Source organism: Vespula pensylvanica, chromosome 22 (genome assembly GCF_014466175.1).
Source record: "Vespula pensylvanica isolate Volc-1 chromosome 22, ASM1446617v1, whole genome shotgun sequence".
Lineage (NCBI taxonomy): Eukaryota > Metazoa > Arthropoda > Insecta > Hymenoptera > Vespidae > Vespula > Vespula pensylvanica.
The window spans coordinates 2,251,592-2,272,798 of record NC_057706.1 but is presented as its reverse complement, the minus strand read 5'-3'; the positions used below and the strand labels follow the sequence as shown (position 1 = coordinate 2,272,798).

Here is a 21,207-nt window from a genome sequence, read left to right as displayed (position 1 = left end):
AGATCTGTGTCGACGCGGGGGTGGGGTGGGGTGGAGGGTGGTGTTAAGGGGGGGTGTTAGGTGGGGGCAAGGTATAGTAGGAGGAAAAGCGAGGGTCGGTGTGCGCGCGCGCGAGCGCCCTTTAGCCCACCGCCGTCGCCGCTACCGTCGTTCGATCGTCTCCTCGGCCGCCGTCGCGACGACGACGACGACGTCGACGACGAGGACGACGACGACGACGACGACAACGACGACGACGACAACGACGACAACGACGACGACAAGGACGATAACGAAGACGAGGACGTGCTTGAGGAGGAGATTGAGGACGGAGACAAGGACGAATACATCGAGGACATCGAGGGCTGGGATCGTTTGTCTCTTGGTACAGTTCGATAGAGTCAAAAGTCGATTTACCGGCGTGACATGTCTGGATTATTTCCTCGATCGGGTGGGGGTGTGTCGGGGATGGCAACGACGAGGACGAAGGATAATCGCCGTGTTCCTCATTGTCGTGAGTCCCGTGCTACTTAAGGAGAGAAAACGCGTTGAAGTCGTGCGGAGATCGCCGTGAAGGAAGGTGGCCAACGACGACAACGAGGGACAACGAGTTGCGTCGAAGGTAAGAAAGGATAACGATGGTGGATGGTGTTGGAGGAGGAAGAGGAGGAGGAGGAGGAGAAGGAAGAGGAGAAGGAGGAGGAGGAGGAGGAGAAGGAAGAGGAGGAGGAGGAAGAGGAGAAGGAGGAGAAAGAGGAGAAAGAGGAGAAGGAGGAGGAAGAGAAGGTGGAGGAGGAAGCAGAGGTAAAGGAGGTGATTGCGATGGAAAAGAGGGGAGGGAGTAAGGCAACGAAGACGGTGCGCGAGAGAAGCGTTCTCTCTCTCTTTCTCTCTCTCTTTCTCTCTCTTTCTCTCTTTCGGCGGCGACGGCGACGGTGGCGGTGACGGTGGCGGTGACGGTGACGGTGACGGTGGCGGTGACGGTGGCGGTGACGATGGTGGTGGTGGTGGTGATGGTGGTGGTGGTGGTGGTGGTGGCGGTGGTGGTGGTGGCGGAGAGCAGCGTTGCCACCTCTTCTTCTCGGGTGGCGCGGCGCGCGCGAGAGAAGCGCCGATACGGTGACGGCGAGCGAGAAGACCGTCGTTGCCACGTCCGCCGTTTTCTCTCTCTCTCTCTCTCTCTCTCTCTATTATGCGCGCGCGCGTTCTCTCGTGCTCCTTCTTTCCCTCTCTCTTTCTATCTATCTACTCTCTCTTTCTCTTTCTCTCTTACTCAAGTTATACGTTCGTTCTCTTTCTCGGTCTCACTCGTTGCGCCACCTCCCACCCGCGGTGGCATACTCGTGGGCACAGACCGCACCACCGTTCTAAGGCTGTCGTGCGTAGCACGCCCGTAACTCTCCTCGACCACGCGATATCTTCTTAGTAGTAGTAGTAGTAGTAGTAGTAGTAGTAGTAGTAGTAGTAGTCGTGCGAGTCGCCTTCGCGATTATACATATGTGCCTTAGTCGGTAGCGCGGTGTGGGATCCCGTTGCTACGCCAGTAGCGTCGAAAGCGCACGACGTTGCAACGCTCTCTCTCTCTCTCTCTCTCTCTCTCTCTCTTTCTTTTTTTCTCTCTCTCGTTCGCTCGTTCTTCTTCTTCTATTTCTACTTCTACTTCTACTTCTACTTCTTCTCTTACGAATAGAGATAAAGAGGAATAGAGAGAGAGAGAGAGAGATAGAGAGAGACAGAGAGATAGAGAAAAATAGAGGGAGAGAAAGAAAGAGAAAAAGAGAGAGAGATAGGCAGGTAGAGAGATAGACGGCGTGCAAACCGCACCGGTCCTATTGGTGCCGCTCCTATTGGTCGAGCAACAGTAGCAGTAGCAGCAGGAGAGGACGATGACGGAACGCGACAGCGGCGAGGATCGAGGTAATAGCCGCGCGCGCCAACGAGCACCGCACTCGCGACACTCGAATATCTCTCTCTCTCTCTCTCTCCCTCTCTCTCTCTCTCTCTGTGTTCGCACTCTATCTCTAACTATTTTTCTTCCTATATTTTTCTTCTTCATTCATTCATTCATTTATTTATTTCACGTAATTATTCGTCAAAGATACCTATACGATAACTTGCTACGAGGAGGGAAAAGAGGGCTCTCCTCTCCCCTTCGGATCATCATCTCGTCTCTTCCTTTCCCGTTGGATAGAGGAACTCTCGCTCTCTCTCATTCGCTCGTGCGCGCGCGCGCGCGCGCCCGCTACAGAACGAACAGGAGAAAGAAAGAGAAAGAGAAAGAGAAAGAGAGAGAAAGAGAGAGTGGCACTCTATCGCGCACGGCCTTGGCGGATCATTCACGAACTGGATTCGCCTTTGCGGGGATTCGAGTGTCGCTGTCCCAAGACTCTCGCCGATCGCAGGTGGTCGACTTTCCGCGAGCATGTCTGTCCACTCTTCGCATTTCTCTCTGTCTCTCTTTCTCTCTCTCTCTCTGTTTCTCTTCTTTTTCTGTTTCTTTCGCTCACTCGCTCTTTCTCACATCTACCACGTGATGCTTCGCTTCAGTCCCTCTTCGATCCTTTCCTTACGTTTCTTTTCGTTCGCGTCGAACGCTGTTTAAAGAGAAAAAAAGGAAAAAAGAAAAGAGAAGAGAAGAGAGAAAGGGAAAAAGGTGAAAGAAAGAAGAAAATGAAGTAGAGGAAAGGGAAAAGTAGGAAAGAAAGTTAGAAAGGACAAAAGGAAAAGGAAAGGAAAAAAAAAAAAGAAGGCGGAATACGTAGTGTATGTACCTATATTATAAAGTCGAACGGCGAACGTAGCACGCGCCGATAAAAACTCGAGATAGAGCGGACGATAATACGATAGAGGTGGGCGCGAGCGTTGGAAGGTCGTGCCGATAGAGAAGTAACGACGACAACGAAAACGACGATCGTTTCGAGGCGTATCGTTACGTCACTCGTAAACAACGCGTGCCGCAGATATCTACCGACTCTCCGTTTCGTGTTACGTCATCCTGTCCTTAGAATCGACGACGACAACGACGACGAAGACGAAGACGATGAAGACAGCAACGAGAACATCGACGAAGATGAAGATATATTAGACCTGGACGACGCCGACGACGACGACAATGACGATGACAAAGACGAAGGACGACAGTAATAACGACTGCGTCGAATCGTAAATCGCGTTTATTTTAAGCTCCATTGAATTCTAAAACCGAGAGGTTTTCGAAAGCGACAAAATTTCTTCGACCCTTTTGTTTCAGAATGAATTTGCCGAGAGTAACGTCCACCATTGTTGGTACGTTTGATATTATCGATAAAACCAATCGGACGAGCGCGCTTTAATTTGTGCCGCGCCGACTCGTCACCTATTTATCCCCTCGAAAATATTGGCTCGACGTTCGAAGGTAAACAGAGAGAACGAGAAAGACAAAGAGAGAGAGAGAGAGAGAGAGAGAGAGAGAGAGAGAGAGAGAGGGAGAGAGAAAGAGACGGATAGATAGAACGAGAGAGAGAGAGAGAGAGAGAGAGAGAGAAAGAAGAGAAACCATCCCCTTTAAGAGATAGACCTTAAAGTTCGAACGCGTGCATGTTTCTCTTCTTCGGTTTTCGTGAGAGATTTCTCTATTCTTAGCCATCCGGTGTGTCGGTGTAGGTTTCCGATCTACGCGAAAAACTTGGCGTAACGAGCGTGACGCGCGTGTGCAAGCGAGCGAGCGAGCGAGCGAGCGAACGAGCGAATAAGCGAACAAGCGACCAAGCGAACGAGCAAGCGAGAGAGAAACAGAGAAAAAGAGAGAAAGAGAGAAAGAGAGAAAAGAGAGAAAGAAAGAGAGAGAGAGAAAACGAACGAACGAACGAACGAACGAACGAACGAACGAACGAACGAACGAACGAACGAACGAACGAACGAACGACGAACGAACGAACGAACGAACGAACGAACGAGTCGCCGCCACCGCCGCGTGAGCCGGCTCGCGAATATATATCTTTCTCTCTTCTTTTCTCTTTCTAACTCTCTTTCCCTCTCTTTCCATATTTCTCTGTTTCTCTCCTCTCCTCTCCCTCTCCCTTTCCCACTCTCTCTCTCTCCCCACCCCTACCCCACTCCTCCGGTACTTTCCGCAGCACGCACGTAGGTAGGTACGCATCGTCGTATGCAAGCGCGAAAGGACCGTCCGTCCAGTCCTGTCTTGTCTTATCCTAGCGTCAAACATCGTCCGTATCTTTTACGAAGCGTCGAGAGAGTTTTACGAAATACGCTGGTAAGCCGAGGGATAGCCTGGAAGTGGCAGGGGAAGATAGAGATGGTGGGGAGAGGTGAGGAGGGGAGGGAAGGGGAGGGAAGGGGGTTATCGAACTTGACCTCTTTTCCGTTTTCGCGAAAACGATGTCACGTGGCACGTGCAACGCGTGGAAATAGATGATCATTCTGGGTAGATACGTGTATAGTCGAATAAAAAGAAACGGCGGAAGTCGATTATCGGTAATAATTGATAACTATCTATGTCCTATAGATCTAGAAGGAACTTTGAATAGGTTCTATAATACGGTTTAACGTTTAATCATATGCGTGCGGGTGGATACCCTTGCTTTCATGGGAATACTATTGGTTCGGTCGTCTATCGGCACCGGCCGAGTTAAAATTACTGCTCGGTATGTCGTACGAGGACGAATCGCGAAATCGATGCCAACATGCGTTGCATATGTACAATATCCCTGGGAATTTCTACGCGGCCATTTGTTTTCGTACGAACTTCCGTATTGTTTCCGTGAAATAAATCGCAGACGACGACGACGACGACGACGACGATTGCCGTAGTAAACGTGGTCAATGTAGTTAACGTGGGTTAACAATGGCGATTAGGAAAAAAAGAATCGTATAACTATGATCGCTGGACATAGCGACGAATTAACGCGACTAGGTAAAGAAGATCGATAGATCTCTGGATCTCGGAATTGTCTTTGATACTGTTCGAACGACACACGGATTAACGATCAATTGGTATACCTGTTTCAGGGTTAAGTAGCAGCATGGAGACCTGTGAGAAGGAGAAGCCGCTGGTGAAAGACTTGAACGAACATATCGTCTGTCCTCTCTGCAGGGGCTACCTCGTTGATGCCACGACCCTCACGGAATGTTTGCATTCCTGTTAGTATACAAAAGAAAAAGAAAAAACGAAACGAAATAAAAAATGAAAGAAAAAAGAAATGAAAAATTAGCAAGGAAATAAGATAGAAAAGTGCTCTTTACGAAGCCACGAACGTGAGCTCTGTTAACCTTCATTCCGTGCGATGGTTTAATACGAAAAGTTTTCATATTTTTCATCGGACGCATCCTCCAAGAGGATTTTGTCGCGTTCTCGATCAATATTTCCCGTCTGCGCTACGTTTCAATTATTTAAGCCGTCGAAGTCGTCTCTCTTTCTCTCTCTCTCTCTCTCTCTCTCTCTCTATGTAACATCGACGAATAACTTTTCGAGAACCGTCTCTTCCTACTTTCGTATTTTCATCTCTCAGAGCGGCGAGTCATATATATTCAGGAAGACGTGTGGGCAGATATTCGACTCACGACGATTGTATTCGCGGTAGATTTTGTGGGCGTGCACGACTCTAATCGAGAGATCGGGAAACGATTAATCGTATAGATAGCTCGATCGGCATCTCTTGATCTTAAATCTTTGTCTCGATTCGGAAAAAAGAAAGGAAAAATAGAAGAAGAACGATATATTCGTTGGTTTTCATTTACTCGAATTATAATTCGTAGCAAAGCCATTGATCTCGCGATTAGCGAAAAGTTCGAAGGAACGAACAAAGATCTATAATTTTTTGCGCGTCCCGTTAGGAAGCGATAAAAATGATAGAATTGCAAAGGGTATCCTTTCGAAAGTATATAATTAATTAGCCAGATAAATGAATAATCTGTTAGAGTTAAGGAATCGAGGGAATAAAAGGAACGAAGAAAATGTTACATAGGACGTGGGCGCAATTTAGTTTGCAGAGGCTGCATAGTGAGACGTCTGAGCAACGGCGCTCGATTGTGTCCTGTATGCAACGTGTCGGCATCGCCGCCTCTTTTACCGGATCCTCGACTTCAAAGGTTGGTCTATCTCGTGGTTCCGGGTCTTTTCCGTTCGGAACTCGAACGCAGGCGACACTTCCGTTTGGTAAACCCGCAATGTCCGCCATTACCGTCGCCATTCGGGGCATTGGAACTAACATTGGACGATTTCGTGAGTCTGAGCCTTCGCGAGTTAACGGACTCGAAGGACGAAGAGACTCGAGGAGAACGATCGGTTGCTTCGGCCGTAGAGGAGAAGGGTAACGAGGAGACTTCTGTTCGGGAGCCTACAACGAGATATCTCAAGTGTCCGGCTGCTGTGACGGTCCGTCATCTCGTTCGTTTGTTGACTCTTAAAAGAGGTTGGGAAGAGATGAATTCCGGAGTTAACACGGCTAACAGGATAGAGATGACATGCGAGGATTACAACGGAGATCCTCGCGGTCGCCGGAAGCCGGACGTTTTAGAAATGTCTTGGACGTTGTTGGACTTGGCTTGCATCTTCGGATGGAAGAAGGTGAGTACCGACGACGACTGTTGCGTGATCGATCGGACGATCGATGTTCCTAATAGAAAGTAACAAAAAGGGAGGTTCTTTGTTTGTTCGTGTTACAGGAAGCACCGTTGAAGCTATTTTATCGTATCGTCCGAAAGGAAGAAACAGCGTCGACTTCGAAGTCTAGCCCGTGTAACGAGGATACCAACAAGGACGGTCCTACCATCGAAAATATTCAAAGACCGCCAACGCCACCGCCGAGTCCAAAGCCCGTGCAAGAGAACGACGTGGAATCTCGGCGAACGTTCGGAACTGGGACGGAAGCTCCTCGTGCTTTGGAAACTACGAAGGAGCGAGAAAAAGAGACCAAATCAAAGAAACCCCGTTGCGAAGTCACTCCCGTGATGAGAGCGCCGGATCCCGTTGGCATCTCCTCGGTCGCGATGCAGCAGAGCAATCATACTTCGAAGAGTTCAAGGACAAAGGAATTAGCGAGGCTGGAGCATCGAAAGCGAAGGAAACGGCGAAACAAACGAGTAATCGCGGAAATCACTACTACACCGAGAGAGGATCTCCTCAAGCTGAAGGTCAGGTTAACTCCTTGTCCCCCGAGAATTACGTCCAGTAGTAGTAGTGGTCAGGCTAAAGAGAAATTGCTACAAATGAGGGCCGTCCGACGAGAGAAGATCAAGGCGAGCGCGTTGAGTCAACAACGTTCGGTAAATTTACCTCGGGAAGAGAATAATGCCACGGGCAAGGAGTGTCCCGTGGAATCCGAGGAAACGATAGAGGATATCATAGATTGTATACCGGACGAGGTGGTCAGAGTCGCCCAGAACATTACCGTTCCGCCGCAGGACGATAAATCTTCTCACGATAAGAAAGATAATCAGAAGTCTCCGAAGGTGCCGATTCGTCAGAAAGAGGAGACTCAAGCCGCGGAGACGCGCAAGCCGCCGATCGAGGAGACCGTAACGAGCGTGGAACGTCCGAAGAAGGACGAGGAGATTCTACGCAGGCTGGGCTTGGTAGCGATAAACGAAGCAAGCGAGTCTCCGTGCGAGAAGACGAAGCAACGCGGTCAGAATCACAACGAGAAACCGAACGACTTGGATCGCGAAAAGTTGGAGAAACAATTACGGGAGAGCAAGGCGAATCGCGTTAGGAGTTTACTCGCTGAGAAACAAATGCGGGACGCATTGAAAGGTATAATGTCCAAGACGAAGGAAGAAGGAAGTTCTTCGACGTCCTCGACGCAACAAGGTACAGGTGGTCCCTGCCCCAAAAAGAAGGGTCCACCCCCGTTGGCGCCTTTACGAGTGGTTAAACCTTCCTCCGGATTCGCCGTAACAAGCACAATGGTGGAATCCAACAACCCAAAGTACGAAACTCCGTTAGACCTGAGCAGCGGCGGGACGGTTAACGACAACGTTCTCGATTTGTCCTCGACATTGCAGAGTTCCTCCGTAGGTTTTTCAGCGTCATCGGCTTCCTCCTCGCCGTCTCCCTCTTCCTCGTCCAGTTCTTCTTCCTCGTCGTCGTCGTCTTCTTCTTCTTCTTCGTCCGTCTGTACGCCACCTTCTTTGCCATTACTTAGACCTCAACAGACCAGCCTCACGATGGGTAGCTTCCTTCGCAAGTCCAAGGAGATGGAACAACGTAAAGGACAAGACACCAATCTACGAACTCTCTCGGATGTTGCGGTTTCTCGTCTCAGCGGCTGCATCAACGACAAGAATTCCGTCGAGCCTCTCCTACTTGGTTCCACTAGTATCGCTGCGAGCAAGGTCGCCTTGCGTATTCCACAACCGCATCACCGTATATCTGGCTATGGTATGAAAAACAAGCCGAATCTTGGTGTACGGCATATACCCAATCCTCAAGCTGTCGTCGCTTCTCAATACAGAAATCAAAGAGCCATTTATTTCAACAGCCTTTCCCAGCATCCGCCGTAACGATCGTCTTTCGTGGATCACGCCACGTAGGCTTCCCGAAGCCGCACCTCCTTCTCATTCATCCGCCTATTCCTCTTGACTATATGCGATAACATGCAACAACCAAAGGACATTCCTATACGATTTATCATTCGCTCATATGTACCTATTTAAATATACATATATACACACGCATCGTACATACATATACATATACACATATATATAATATGTATATATATGTACACTATATACGTCGCCGACGCTTCGATCGGTGTATTCTCTGCCACAATCCCAACTTCCCGATTTCTTAATATCAAAATACCAAACTCGTACGCGATACGGACTGCCAACGTTGGAAGAATCCAAAATTCTTCCGGTGATCGCCTTTCCTTTGTAACGATGTGTTTCCTATATGCTATAGTACCGTGTATGCATGTCATTTGTGATAGAAACCGAACGACCGAATTTATCCAAAGTACCTATTTGTCTCTGTCTCTCTCTCTCTCTCTCTCTCTCTGTCTTCACTCTTTCCTCCTCTCCCTCTTTCGATATTATAAAAGAAGAATTTCTATGATGTTTTTAAACGATATTCCTTTCCACCACTTATATAACATGCTAAAATATCTATTTGTATAAGAAACGACGTATTAAAAAGAAAAAAGTACCCCTATGTCGAAGAAGTAAGAACGAGGTATCCTTTCCTGTTATAGTTATCGCCGTTTAAATCATCGACTGGTCGAACGAACGGTTGATTCCTTCCTCGTTCTCGTTATGTGATATTATCTATTTTCGTTAAACGATTTTATTACACCCCGTGCGCGTAATTAAGCGCGTTCCTGCATATCTCTGTCGCTTCGTGAACGGACACGCCATCGAGATCTCGCTCGAGAAACCCGTAATATACATATACGTAGTATATGCGTGCGTGTTTAGGTTTGCGAAGATGACGAAAAGAAAAAATGTAAGAAGGACGAGCGTCTTTTCTTGTATGTGTGTAGTTTATAAGTGGATGACGATACGTTTTAAAACGGAACGATTAAAACAAGAAATGAAAAAGAAAAATGTATGTTTGTAAAACGTGTCTGCGTGTCTATTGATTCGATCATTTCGTTTTAACAAGGTTAACATTATTTTCGCGGTGGATGACGTTATTATTCGAAAAAAAGAAAAGAAGAAATAAAAAAGTGGGAATTAAATCTTTTCGTTGGATACGTACTCGAGATTATACGTGACGGTCAACGAAGCAGATTATACGGGGATACATACATACGTACATATATATGTGTGTGTATGTTTGTTTGTGTATATATTATGCATATATATATATATATATACACAGATACATATAAACTCATATTCATGCGCGTGTAAATAAAAGACGCGAAAGAAACGGTGGTTGAACCAATGGACTTAACCGGAGACAGATGTGTCGTATCACCATTACCGCCCTCGCGTCTTTTTCCCTTTTTCTTTGTTTTTCCTCTTTTTCCTTCTCTTGTTCTCTTTCTTTTTCTTTTTTCTTTTTTCTTTTTTCTTTTTTTTTTTTTTTTACCAGTACCCTAGCGAAACGTGTAAGTACTTCGTAGAGATGCCAAAGAAACGAAAGAGAATGTGTGCAATGTATTAGTGCAATTTAATTATTTAATATAATATATACATGAAAATAAAAAAAAAATCTATATATATATATAAATAAAAATATATATATATATATATAATCAAACTATCACGGTGTAACAGTGAAGTACATACGTTCATGATAAAAGAAAAAGTAGATAATAGTCGAGAACAAAGGATTACGCGATACAGTATGTGTATGTACGAATGTTCTCGCGTATCGTCGTACGAATGAAAAGAAATTTTTGTAAACCGCAACGCGTCCTTTTTGCGAAACTTAAATAAATAATAGATTGTATCGAAGAAAAAATTTCGTCGAAAGGAGAATATCATTTCTCGCTATATACATCCCTTCATAGAGAAAATAAAAAGAAAGAAAAAGAAGAAGATACAAAAGAAAAGAAAAGAAAAGAAAAGAAAAAACAACTCGATATATTGGCTATAGAAAATTCTAAAAATAAACGTACTCCAATGTCTATGTCAATATCGGTAATAAATGGGGTTCGTAGTTCTCTAGAGAAAAGTGGAAGAAAAAAAAAAAAAAAAACGCTACGCTACTACCGATTGTATTGTAATGGATACGAGTGAAAAATCTTTTTTTAATATAACGAAGATGTTACGACGACCGCCATTAAATGCTATATCAAAAACTGTACGATCGTGTTTTCGTTGATCGAATAAATGAATAAAGGTTTAATTAATCAATACAGACGCAATCGGAGAAGTTTTTGAACAAAATAGAAACGAAACAGAACAACACCAACACTAATGACGATAACAACAAGAACAACACAACAAAACAAAATAAAACCGGCCTTCCAATTCCTATCAGTAACCTCGCAGGTACTTACTTACTTACTTACTTACTTACTTTTACTTATTTACTTCGCTCAAGGTGAATTACACTGCTAAAGCAGATTGATAGAATCGATGCTACTCTATACGGTAGTATCAAAGTAGAATCAAAGTATCGAGAACCAGTATCAAGAAAGTAAGGTGGGTATATGTATACATACATAGTATATATATATATGTATATATATATATACATATAAGTACTTACGTATGTTGGATGCATAAGAAAGATGTCTCTTGAAAGGATCGAATGTAAATCGATAACTCTGAGAATTAAGACCAAACGATCGAACGATTCATCGTCAGTCTAAAGTCTAAAGTTGTTTTAACCTACGCGAATCTACGTCAAAGTTACGTAGGTTAATCTTACGTATAATTCCATCCATCCTATCATAATTGCTGAAATAATATACATATGTATGTACATATGTATATACGTATATATGTATACGATATAGAACGACGATTTTCAAAGATCGCTTGATGTCAATAGCTGTGTCTGTTCCTATTTAAAATGTGTACGTATGTTTATAATTCCGAAAATTATTTATATATTATATAATTCAATACGATCGTCAGAAATGAATCAATTACATGTTCGTTATATATAATTAAAATCGATTAATTATTGCGAATGAAAATGTTGCGTAGCATTTCGTTGAAACAACTAATCGAATAATTATTTTGCTTTCAAAGCAATCGTTATAAACTAAAAGGACCTAAACATTTTTTAATATTATATTTGAATTAAACGCTCGTATAATACGACGGGATACGTTTCCTTGTTACAAGAGAACAATCCGCGTTATGCGAGTCGTATAAGTTTATACGAACATGAATTATGTATTATGCATTTGAAAACGTAATTATATAGAATATATAAGTGGTTTATTAGATTTAAAGAAAAAAAAAAAAAAAAAAAAAAAAAAGAAATAATAAAATAAAAAAGAAAATGTACATTTTTAATCATCCACGAATTTTTCTCTATCGCTGGAATTAAAGCGGCTAATAAACGAATTTGTTATAACATCATCATTATTAAATGGAATTAAATTGTGTGTTAATAATATTTTCTTTGCGTTGAAATTTATTTAAAAGACTTGATGACTCTTAAACGTCTTCGATACGATTAATTGACTTTTAGCAAAAATCATCAAATATACATATAATATTTCGGCCATATCGGAAACAATGAAGATGTTTAAGACAATCAAGTTTGACGAAACACCTTTATATCTTGTTACACAAATCTTTAATTATATATCAATCAAATCGTATTATACAAGGTGTTTATTTTATAACATAGTATAGAAATTACAGATAACGACGAATTTCTTTTCAATCGATTCAATACCTTCATTATTAACAAATCAAAGTTTTTCTATATTTTCTTACGACGATTGTAACACCTGTTTGAATATATAGAGATGTTTTTGTTCTGTCGACGAGAATTTTGGAAGATAACGAAAAGTTTCAATATGGTGGAAGTTGTTCCTAAAATCTCTGATCATTAACGCACGTAGCCTAATATAATAAGATATTAACTGTAATAAGAAAGTAATATACATATATGAACGTACATATGTATGTATCAATATATACTTACGTAATGAATCAATATAAGTATATCTATATATTTCTTTGAAAAACTTCTTTCCAGATAACGAATAGTAATAATTACTGAAGCTTTACGATAAATTGATATCCGTAGAAAATGCCGTCAATGAAGGTCTATGAAAATCGTGTCGTCAATAGTAATAATCATTCTGTCAATTAATTCATAAAAATAGCCATTAACTTATTTGTTAAGGAATATCCAAGTATACAAGTAGTCAATCGATAGTATCTATAATTCATAAATATCCTACAATAAGATAAGAATTTGTGTACTCGCGACGTGACGATTAGAAAGATTTCGAATACGTTCAAATGATTTTGTCTTATCCGATCTCGAATGTCATGATCACGCACGTCAATGAATAAAGATGATCGAATCGTTAAAAAAAGAATAAAAAAATAAAACAAAGTAATCGCGAAATCGTGGATCCTTCAGGAAGACGTGATACGCGCTAAGGATATAGAAAAGAAAAAAGAAAAAAACTCGTTTCGTTAGCCGATTTACCAAAATACGCATTTTCCATTTCCGAAATTTACCGAGAAATCGAAATTGGATAGAAGCCAAATTGCCAACCGTTGACTATTAATACAAAATTAAATTGGGTCGCGATCTCGTAAGAGGATTCATAGTAAGTATATTATCAGAATTTCGAATTACAGAATTCCAATTACAATCTTAGAACGATCTGTGTTTCGATTAGAATGATTTCTAATGTTTGATCGAGATCCCTTTCGTGTGCCGTTTAAAGAACCGTTAAGCGTTCCAGTTTTCTGTCTTTCCTGCGTGACAACTTAAAGGATAAGTGTCGTGTTTATTTCGAATACAATACTTGTGAAATTTTATTTCGATTAATGAAAATCAGATTATCCTGTGAAAAGTGTTAAAAAAAAAAAGAGGAGTCGAACCTGTATAAACCGGTTCTCCGGACTCCTTACGGGAAAGGAAATCTTGACTTGAAGAAAACGTATCTGTCCATCTTTTAAAAGACGTTTATAGATAATTAGAGAATTTAACGACGATAAAAGGTAGAAAGGTAGAATGAAGAAACGGAAACCGAGTTTCTTCGGAATTATATTAAAGTGTTGTGTATATTCTCTTTCAACAAGAAAAAACAATTTACTCTCTCTCTCTCTCTGTCTCTCTCTATCTCTCTCCTTCTCTTTCTCTTTCTTTAGAAATAAATACGCTTGTGTAATTTAATGAGTATGAAAATAAAAAAAGTTAAAAGAAAAATATATACCTATATATATATATATATATATATATATATATATATATATATATAAGTACTTTATCATTTGCTTGGAATTTCTTCTACCTCCTCGGACCTTCTATTTCCCTTTAGGTAAATGGCGCGTCGAAGATCGTCGACCATTGTGACGGTAAAAGCAGAAGATCTATGAAATTTACAAGCATAATCGGAGATATGTCGTAGACCAATAAGAATCCGAACTATATAATTTTATACATCTACCTAGATATACCTGAGATTAGCAGGAAATTATTTTCAAAAAGAATGAATACGTTTCTCAGACGTATTGAATTATAAAATTGGAAAGAAATAAAGAAAAAGAAAGGAAAGGACGCAATAAATCAATTAACTGCGGGAAGAACATTTATATTTTTGATTCGAACTCTACGTCTTTTCCTTAACACTTGGTCACTTTTAGCTTTAAGTCTAATATTAGTTTAACGTAGTTACTTTTAATAATTATACACACACACACACACACATATATGTATATACATTTAAATTAACATGTACCAATGTCCAGCTATATATAAAAAAAATTCTCTAACTAACGAGCATACGAATGTCGCAAAAATAACAATATTTAAGCGATATTACAAAGACAGAAGATATTACAAAGAGAGAAAGAGAGAGAGAGAGAGAGAGGAAGGGAGAAGAGAAGATTCAAAGGGCATCGAACGGATAACCCTCGCTGACGATGTTAGGATCGGCGTCATCGGCAGAGAGGGTCGTGCACCATGATTAGAGAGATCACGTTGATTCTCTCTCTCTCTCTCTCTCTCTCTCTCTCTCTCTGTCTCTCTCTCTGTCTCTCTCTCTCTCTATCTCTCTCTCTCTCCGTCTTTCTCTCCCTCTTTTTCACGAAATGACCTTCGTTAGGCCTTCGTCGCCGGCAAAGAAGGCGAAGAGAGAGAGAAAGAGAAAGAGACAGAGAGAAGAAGAAGAGAGGACGAAGAGGAAAAGGCACGAGGTAGAAAAGGCTCGCCTACCTTCACGAAGGTACATTAGGCGCGGGAAACGAGGAGCGAGCCTGCGGCAGCGGGCCACGGAAACTCGATCGCTGATTGGCTGCATCCTCCCCCGGGGAAGTGCGTTGAGTCCGTGTCCGAAGTAAAGAGGGGTAAACTAGCCCGAGGCAAGGTAAGGTCACACGATGCGAAGGAACCTCTCGTCGCTTCGTGGAACAAGCTGGATACCCTCAACGAGTAAAAGGGCTCCTGACTATTCGCATCGTGTGAATATATCTTTGATACCCGTGTAAACCATTTCTTCTTCCTCCACCCTTCTTCTCTTTCTCCCCTTTTTCATCATTTTACTCCCTTTTTCCTTCCTCCACTACCTCTCTTTCTCCCTCTATCGTTCTGTTACCGTACATCGAAGAAGAATGAGAGAAAGAGAGATGGAGAGAAAGAGAGAGAGAGAGAGAGAGACAGAGAGAGAGAGAGAGGTAGAATCTTCCCTTCCTCTTACCCTCTTCATCTTTCTCTATCTCTCTCGCGACAGCAGCGGTAATATCAGAGCGCACCCCTTCGGCCCACCATAACCCTGCGCGCACCCTTCGTATTTACGCGGCGCGCTCGCCCGCCACCCACACATATACAAACACAGACATATGTACATATACTTTCTCTCTCTCTCTCTTTTTTTCTTTCTCTTTCTCTTTCTCTCATCCGTTAAGAGCACGTACACGGTAGGACTCGCACCCTCGCGCGCCTACCGCCGGACAATGAATAATGCACCCACGTACAGAGCTCCCTCGATACCTACGCGAAGAAGCAGCCTGGTTCTTCCATCGGCCGATTTTTCGCAAGATCGAAAGGAGAGAAGAGAAGACGAAGTTAGACCGGGACAAAGAGAAATATAATGTTATATAAGATAAATAGATACGGTATGATTAGGTAGACAGATAAATAAATAAATAAATGTGTACTCGTTGTTTATAATTATTTCCGGTTGAGATCGTAACCATAAAGACGATATGGAATCGTAGGTGAGTCGTTGATAACGATCGTATGTATTCATGGATATTCTCTCAAGAAAGAGAGAAAGAGAAAGAAAAGAAAAGAAAAGAAAAGAAAAGAAAAGAAAAGAGAGAGAGAGAGAGAAAAAGGAAGTGGAAAAGAAAAAGAGAAAGAGAGAGAGAGAGAGAGAATAAGGAAAAGAAATACAGAGAGAGAGAGAGAGAGAGAGAGAGAGAGAGAAAGACGGATACAGAGACCGTTTTTCGGCTCGATACGCCCACGTTGTCGGCTCGTGGAGCGGCCGGAACACGTGGAAGCTTTCTCAAAAGCGGCGTATATCGACCGATCTGCCAGCGCAGGCCCACCACCGCGAGTATCTCTCTCGCGGCCGATAGGGCCGCCCACGCGTCACCTACAACCGAGCTCCCTCGGCGACACGAGTGCCGAGAGAGAATGAGAGAATGAGAGAACGAGAGAACGAGAGAACGAGAGAACGAGAGAACGAGAGAAAGAGAAATGAGGCGAGCTTAGGATAGATAGAGAGAAAGATAGAGGGGAGAGGGAAGAAAGGGAGAAAGAGAAAAAGAGAGAGAGAGAGAGAGAGAGAGAGAGAGAGAAAGAGAATGTCCGTCGGCAGAACCCCAGGAACCGAAGAAGACTCCGAAAGAAAGAAGAGGAAGAAGAAGAAGAGGCCTGGCAAAGACGAGAAACGAGCTGAGCTGCCCTTCCTTCATTCGCTCGCCCTTTCGTTATGCGTGCCACGTCCGTTCGTGCTGTTGCCGTTGGGTGGGGATAGCCCTTCGAGGGTTTCTTCCAAAGTATGCAAGAGAGATACAGAGAGAAAAGAGAGAGAGAGAGAGAGAGAGAGAGAGAGAGAGAGAGAGAGAGAGAGAGAGAAAGTAACCGCTACGGAGGTGGCCCGCACGATCGTTCGTTTCTATGTGTTCGTGCTATGTCTGAATCTAAACGGGTATATGTGTGTGTGTATGTGTGCTGCAAGGGCGGAGAGGGGAACTTTGCACATACATACATATACATATAACGTGCGCTCACAGAGAGAGAGAGAGAGAGAGAGAGAGAGAGAGAGAGAGAGAGAGAAAAGAGAAAGATACAACAGCACTAACACAGAACAGACACACCCGAAGAAAGAAACAGCCGCCACACGCAGCACACGCAGGATATTTTTCTTTGGCACCGCCACCAAGGGGAAAGTCAGCGGGGAACTATGGTAGGAGGGAAGCGAGGGGAGGAGGGCAGCAGCTCTTAAAGTACACCCAGAGAGTGTCAGGATTGGAAGGTCGATTACCGTAGTGGGGAGAACCTTCTAGTCGGCATAACGGTTCGGTGTAATTAAACCGGCCGTACCGGCCTTTTATTGGTAACCTTCCAGGCTTTGGGTTGTATGCGATACGATTCAAAGGAATAAGTTAAGTAGTTGGTAGATGAGATTTTGTTTTCGAGACAGCTAGCACTTGCGAATTTCTCATTCGTTTCGCGTACGTAATGTAAGGTGCCGAAGGCTGACGGATAGAGAGAGAGAAAAAACGAGAGAGAGAGAGAGAGAGAGAGAGAGAGAGAGAGAGAGAAAGAGAGAGGAAAGGATTCGTTTGCCGGTACAATGAACTTTCCTTCTCAAAGAACACGTTCGATCATAGGTATTAACGATTAAAAGAAAAGAAAAGCATTTATCCACTAGACAGTTAAACATTGATTGCCAACGTATGTAAGTAGGTACTTAGCTTGATAGCCGTCCGACCATTTTACGATCTTGTTAAGCGAAAATAAATCTCGCCTTGGACGATAAAGAATGAGCGGTAAAGTTAATGACTTCAGGCAGAAAGAGTACGCCGTTGTTACGATTAACATTACTGGACCGCTCATTTTACTTGGTAAATAAGAAGATAATGAAAAATAGATAAGAGAGCGCTTTTTACATTCGAATACCTTCGGACAATTCAACGAACTAATCGGAGGTAAGTATTATAGATATATAAGAGACATCTTTTGCGTAGAAAGTATTTACGATAACAGTATTATCGTTCATCGAATATCGCGATCTTATCATTGGCCTATTGACGTAGTTTCTAAAGAATAAAGAACGAACCTGTAGACGTAGGAAGGTTAACGCGCCAGACGTATTTGATTTTCAAATCGTTCTTGGCGGCATATACTACCTATGTAGTACGTGCGTTCGATTCGACACGCGTGAGAGTAGGTATTTCTTTTTTTCCTTCTTCTTCTTCTTCTTCTTTTTCTTTTCTTTATTTTCTCTTTTTCCTTTTTTTTTTTTTTTTTTACAAGTAAGTAAGTAAGTTAACACATCTAAATCCCCGAATAAAAGGGGCAACTAACTAAGACGAAGAGGATACGGTACCGTTCCTCGTACCCTTTTTCAACGCGACGCCATTTTGGTTCTCGATACGGTTTTATTTCTCTCCCTACTGCTCGCCGGTTACTAATGCATCCTATCACACTCTTACCAAGAAAAAATCCGTTTCATCTTTCGATCCTAAAGAATAATACGCTAAGAGTTCTCGATGCTCTCGTTTTCTCGGAATCAGATATACGTTCGAGAGTTTCGTTAAACCATTTCGTCCATATCTCTAGAGCTCTGGTCGATCTATTTCGAATCGCTCATAGTTGGCCACGAAGAGGAGACTTAGGTCGATGGGATATGCGTAAAAGAGCCAACGACGCATCGTACGAGATGAGGAGCGAGGAAGGAAGAGGATCAAAGAGTAAAAAGACAAGAAAGACGAACGGACATGACGAGAGAGAGAGAGAGAGAGAGAAAGAGAGAGAGAAAGAGAAAGAGAAAGAGAAAGAGAAGGAGAAGGAGAGCGGCGATCTAACGGCGCAAGCGCGACGTACACGGAATTAGCGAGCGGCCGCACGTGACGGAGATCTCTACGATGTTACTTGCACACGAAGGCCTCGTACTTCGGATGCTAAGATACGCGAATGCACTCGACTCCGAGTAAAGAGTTCCTCTCTGTTATTCTGATGGAATTTCTACAACGTACCCGCATGACGAACCATTCTATTCGTCATTCGTCATTTCTTTATGACAAACTGTCCTTTCTAAAGTATATCTTATCTCTTTAACGAGATAGTTACTCAGTTTCTTTTTCCTATAAGTATAACAAGAAAAAAGAAAATCTATAGATTGTACGAGGTGTTTTTAACGAACGATACGCCACGTTCATCGGACGTGATTTTTTTCCATGAACACGTTGCTTCGTCAATTTACTCTTTCCTTTTCTTTCTTTTCCTTTTTCTTTTTCTTTCTTTCTTTCTTTTGCTCTCTATCTCTCTCTCTCGCTCCCTCTCTCTCTTTTTATTCTTTTTTTTTTACTTCTCACTGCTCGCGTTGTTTTTTCGTAACTTTTTAATTCGTCCAGGAACGACGGGATCCAGTAATACGTCGACGTTAATACAGAAATGTGAAGAAATCTCATTTGATACTTCTACTTTGCTGCAGGATCCAAATCAAAATGGCGGCCTTTCCAGTTTCGGCGGTGTTATGTCGTATGCCGCTAGAACTCTAGCATCCCAACTCTAGTAATCCATAGACCGTATAACGTTTTAATCAATAGAGAAATATGTTAAAAAGGAAGCAAAATATATATATATAATTGAACGTAAAATACATTATCGATCGTAAGATTTTCTTATATATTTCTAGCGGAAAGATTATATTTATTTTGGAGAAATCTCGTACGTCATTTAACGAATTCGATGTATCGGAAGATTTTTAATCTCATAGGTTCATTTACAATTGTCATTTTCTTATTTCATTAAATATGGAAATAAATATAACAGTAATAGAAAATAAATACGTAGTAAATGGAAACACGTAAAAATAAATACATAGTCTCTTTCGATCAGTTGAATTCGATAAATTGAAATTGCACAGTTTTAGTTTTACATCGTTCGTGCTTACGCTTGTCTATTCGTTACTTAATCGTCAAAAATTCTTAACATCAAAAAAAAAACGTTTTTACGTTTACGTATTTACTTACTCGCAATTCTATGTTTATTAAAAGAATAAAGATGCGATAATCATTAGATATCTCTTGATATTCGTTTTAGTTACGATTATATTTCATTTATGAAACGATCAAGTTAGATTAACGGAATGCTATTTCTAATTACAAATATGAGGTATAGGTATTAATCGTGATAGGTACACGTACTTACCGCATTCGACGCGTCACTGAATATACGATTATGGTAATATCATCTATTGCGTCACGCATCGGCACAAACAGGTAGGGTGACTGTAGATTAATTCACTAGCATTATCATACCTATATAATCGGACCGTACGTTGTTCGTCCGATTTTTAATGAAACATAAAGGTAGTCGTATCTCCATTGTTTGCAATTACACAAATCGAACTTATTTATTCTCTCGGTAACGCAAATTGAAAACATCGCTTGACCGACTGGCTTGTTCGATTATTCAAAGAAAAAAAAAAAAAAAAAGAGAGAAAAAAAAAAGAAAGACAGAAAGAGAACAAAAGGGAAAATATAATAAAACTTTAGATTTGCAAGCTATAAATGAAAAAGTATAAAATAGAAAATACATTTATCTTTTCGAGAAAAACAAGGATGTTTTCCAAGCACCGAAAGGTAGATTTACAATGGCGTCCATTGTCACGTCCCTCTTCATACCTCTCGTAGGGATTAAGCGGTAAAAACATTTTGACCTTCGGCAAATCAGATAATACGAGGAAACCCTGATTATTTTTCTTATTGTACACAACGTATACTCAATACATACGTTTTGAAAAATGAGTCAGAGATATTTTTTTAAATTAAACAATAACAGACGTCGCGTTTTTATAAGGAAAAATTTTCCATTATTCCTAATAATCGAACAAAGGAGCTTACTTAGCCGTCGAATAACAAATTTTTCTCGAACAAAAGAGTATAAGTATAAACGAAGTAGTATCTACTCGCCGTTTTCTACAAAATGGCGACCAGCCGAAAGAGAACGCAAGGAGAAAGAGTGTTCGAGAAAGAAAGATGGAAAGGTAGGGAGAGAGAGAAAGAGAGAGACAGAGAGAAAGAGAAAAAGAAAGATAGAAAGAGATAGAGAGCGCGAGAGAAAGAGAGAGAAAAAGAGAAAGTGTAGTCTGTTGATACAGAGAAAGAAGAGAATAAATCTTCGAAAGGCTGTCTGTACCCTTAGTATCGAGACGATATCGTAGGATTTCCCTAATGCTCAGAGGGAGCAGAATCCAGGAAAGGAGGAGGAGGGTGCATTTATATCCCGTAGGTGCGCTCGCTTCGACTTTCATCTTCAAGCTCGCAATACAAGCTGTGAGAAAAGCAAGAGAAAGAGAGAGGGAGAGAGGGAGAGAGAGAGAGAGAGAGAGAGAAGACGAAAGAAAAAAAGAAATAAAGAAAAGAGAGAGAGAGAGAGAGAGAGAGAGAGAG

At 42.0% G+C, this 21,207-nt stretch overlaps 1 protein-coding gene across 4 annotated transcripts; it reads left to right on the top strand.

Annotated features, from left to right (window-relative positions):
* The first annotated feature begins 444 nt into the window (after positions 1–444).
* On the top strand, positions 445–10,793 carry LOC122636534 (polycomb group protein Psc-like). 4 transcript variants are annotated; one of them, XM_043827853.1, is made up of 4 exons: positions 445–601; positions 4,987–5,118; positions 5,961–6,544; positions 6,643–10,793. In XM_043827853.1, exons 2-4 carry the CDS (start codon positions 5,001–5,003, stop codon positions 8,476–8,478), a joined length of 2,538 nt encoding a protein of 845 aa, XP_043683788.1. In that variant the 5' UTR covers positions 445–601; positions 4,987–5,000; the 3' UTR covers positions 8,479–10,793. The 4 variants fall into 4 exon arrangements, with proteins under 4 accessions (XP_043683788.1, XP_043683787.1, XP_043683785.1 ...); XM_043827852.1 differs by lacking the exon at positions 445–601 and adding an exon at positions 1,762–1,896; XM_043827850.1 differs by lacking the exon at positions 445–601 and adding an exon at positions 4,259–4,286.
* Positions 10,794–21,207: the final 10,414 nt, after the last annotated feature.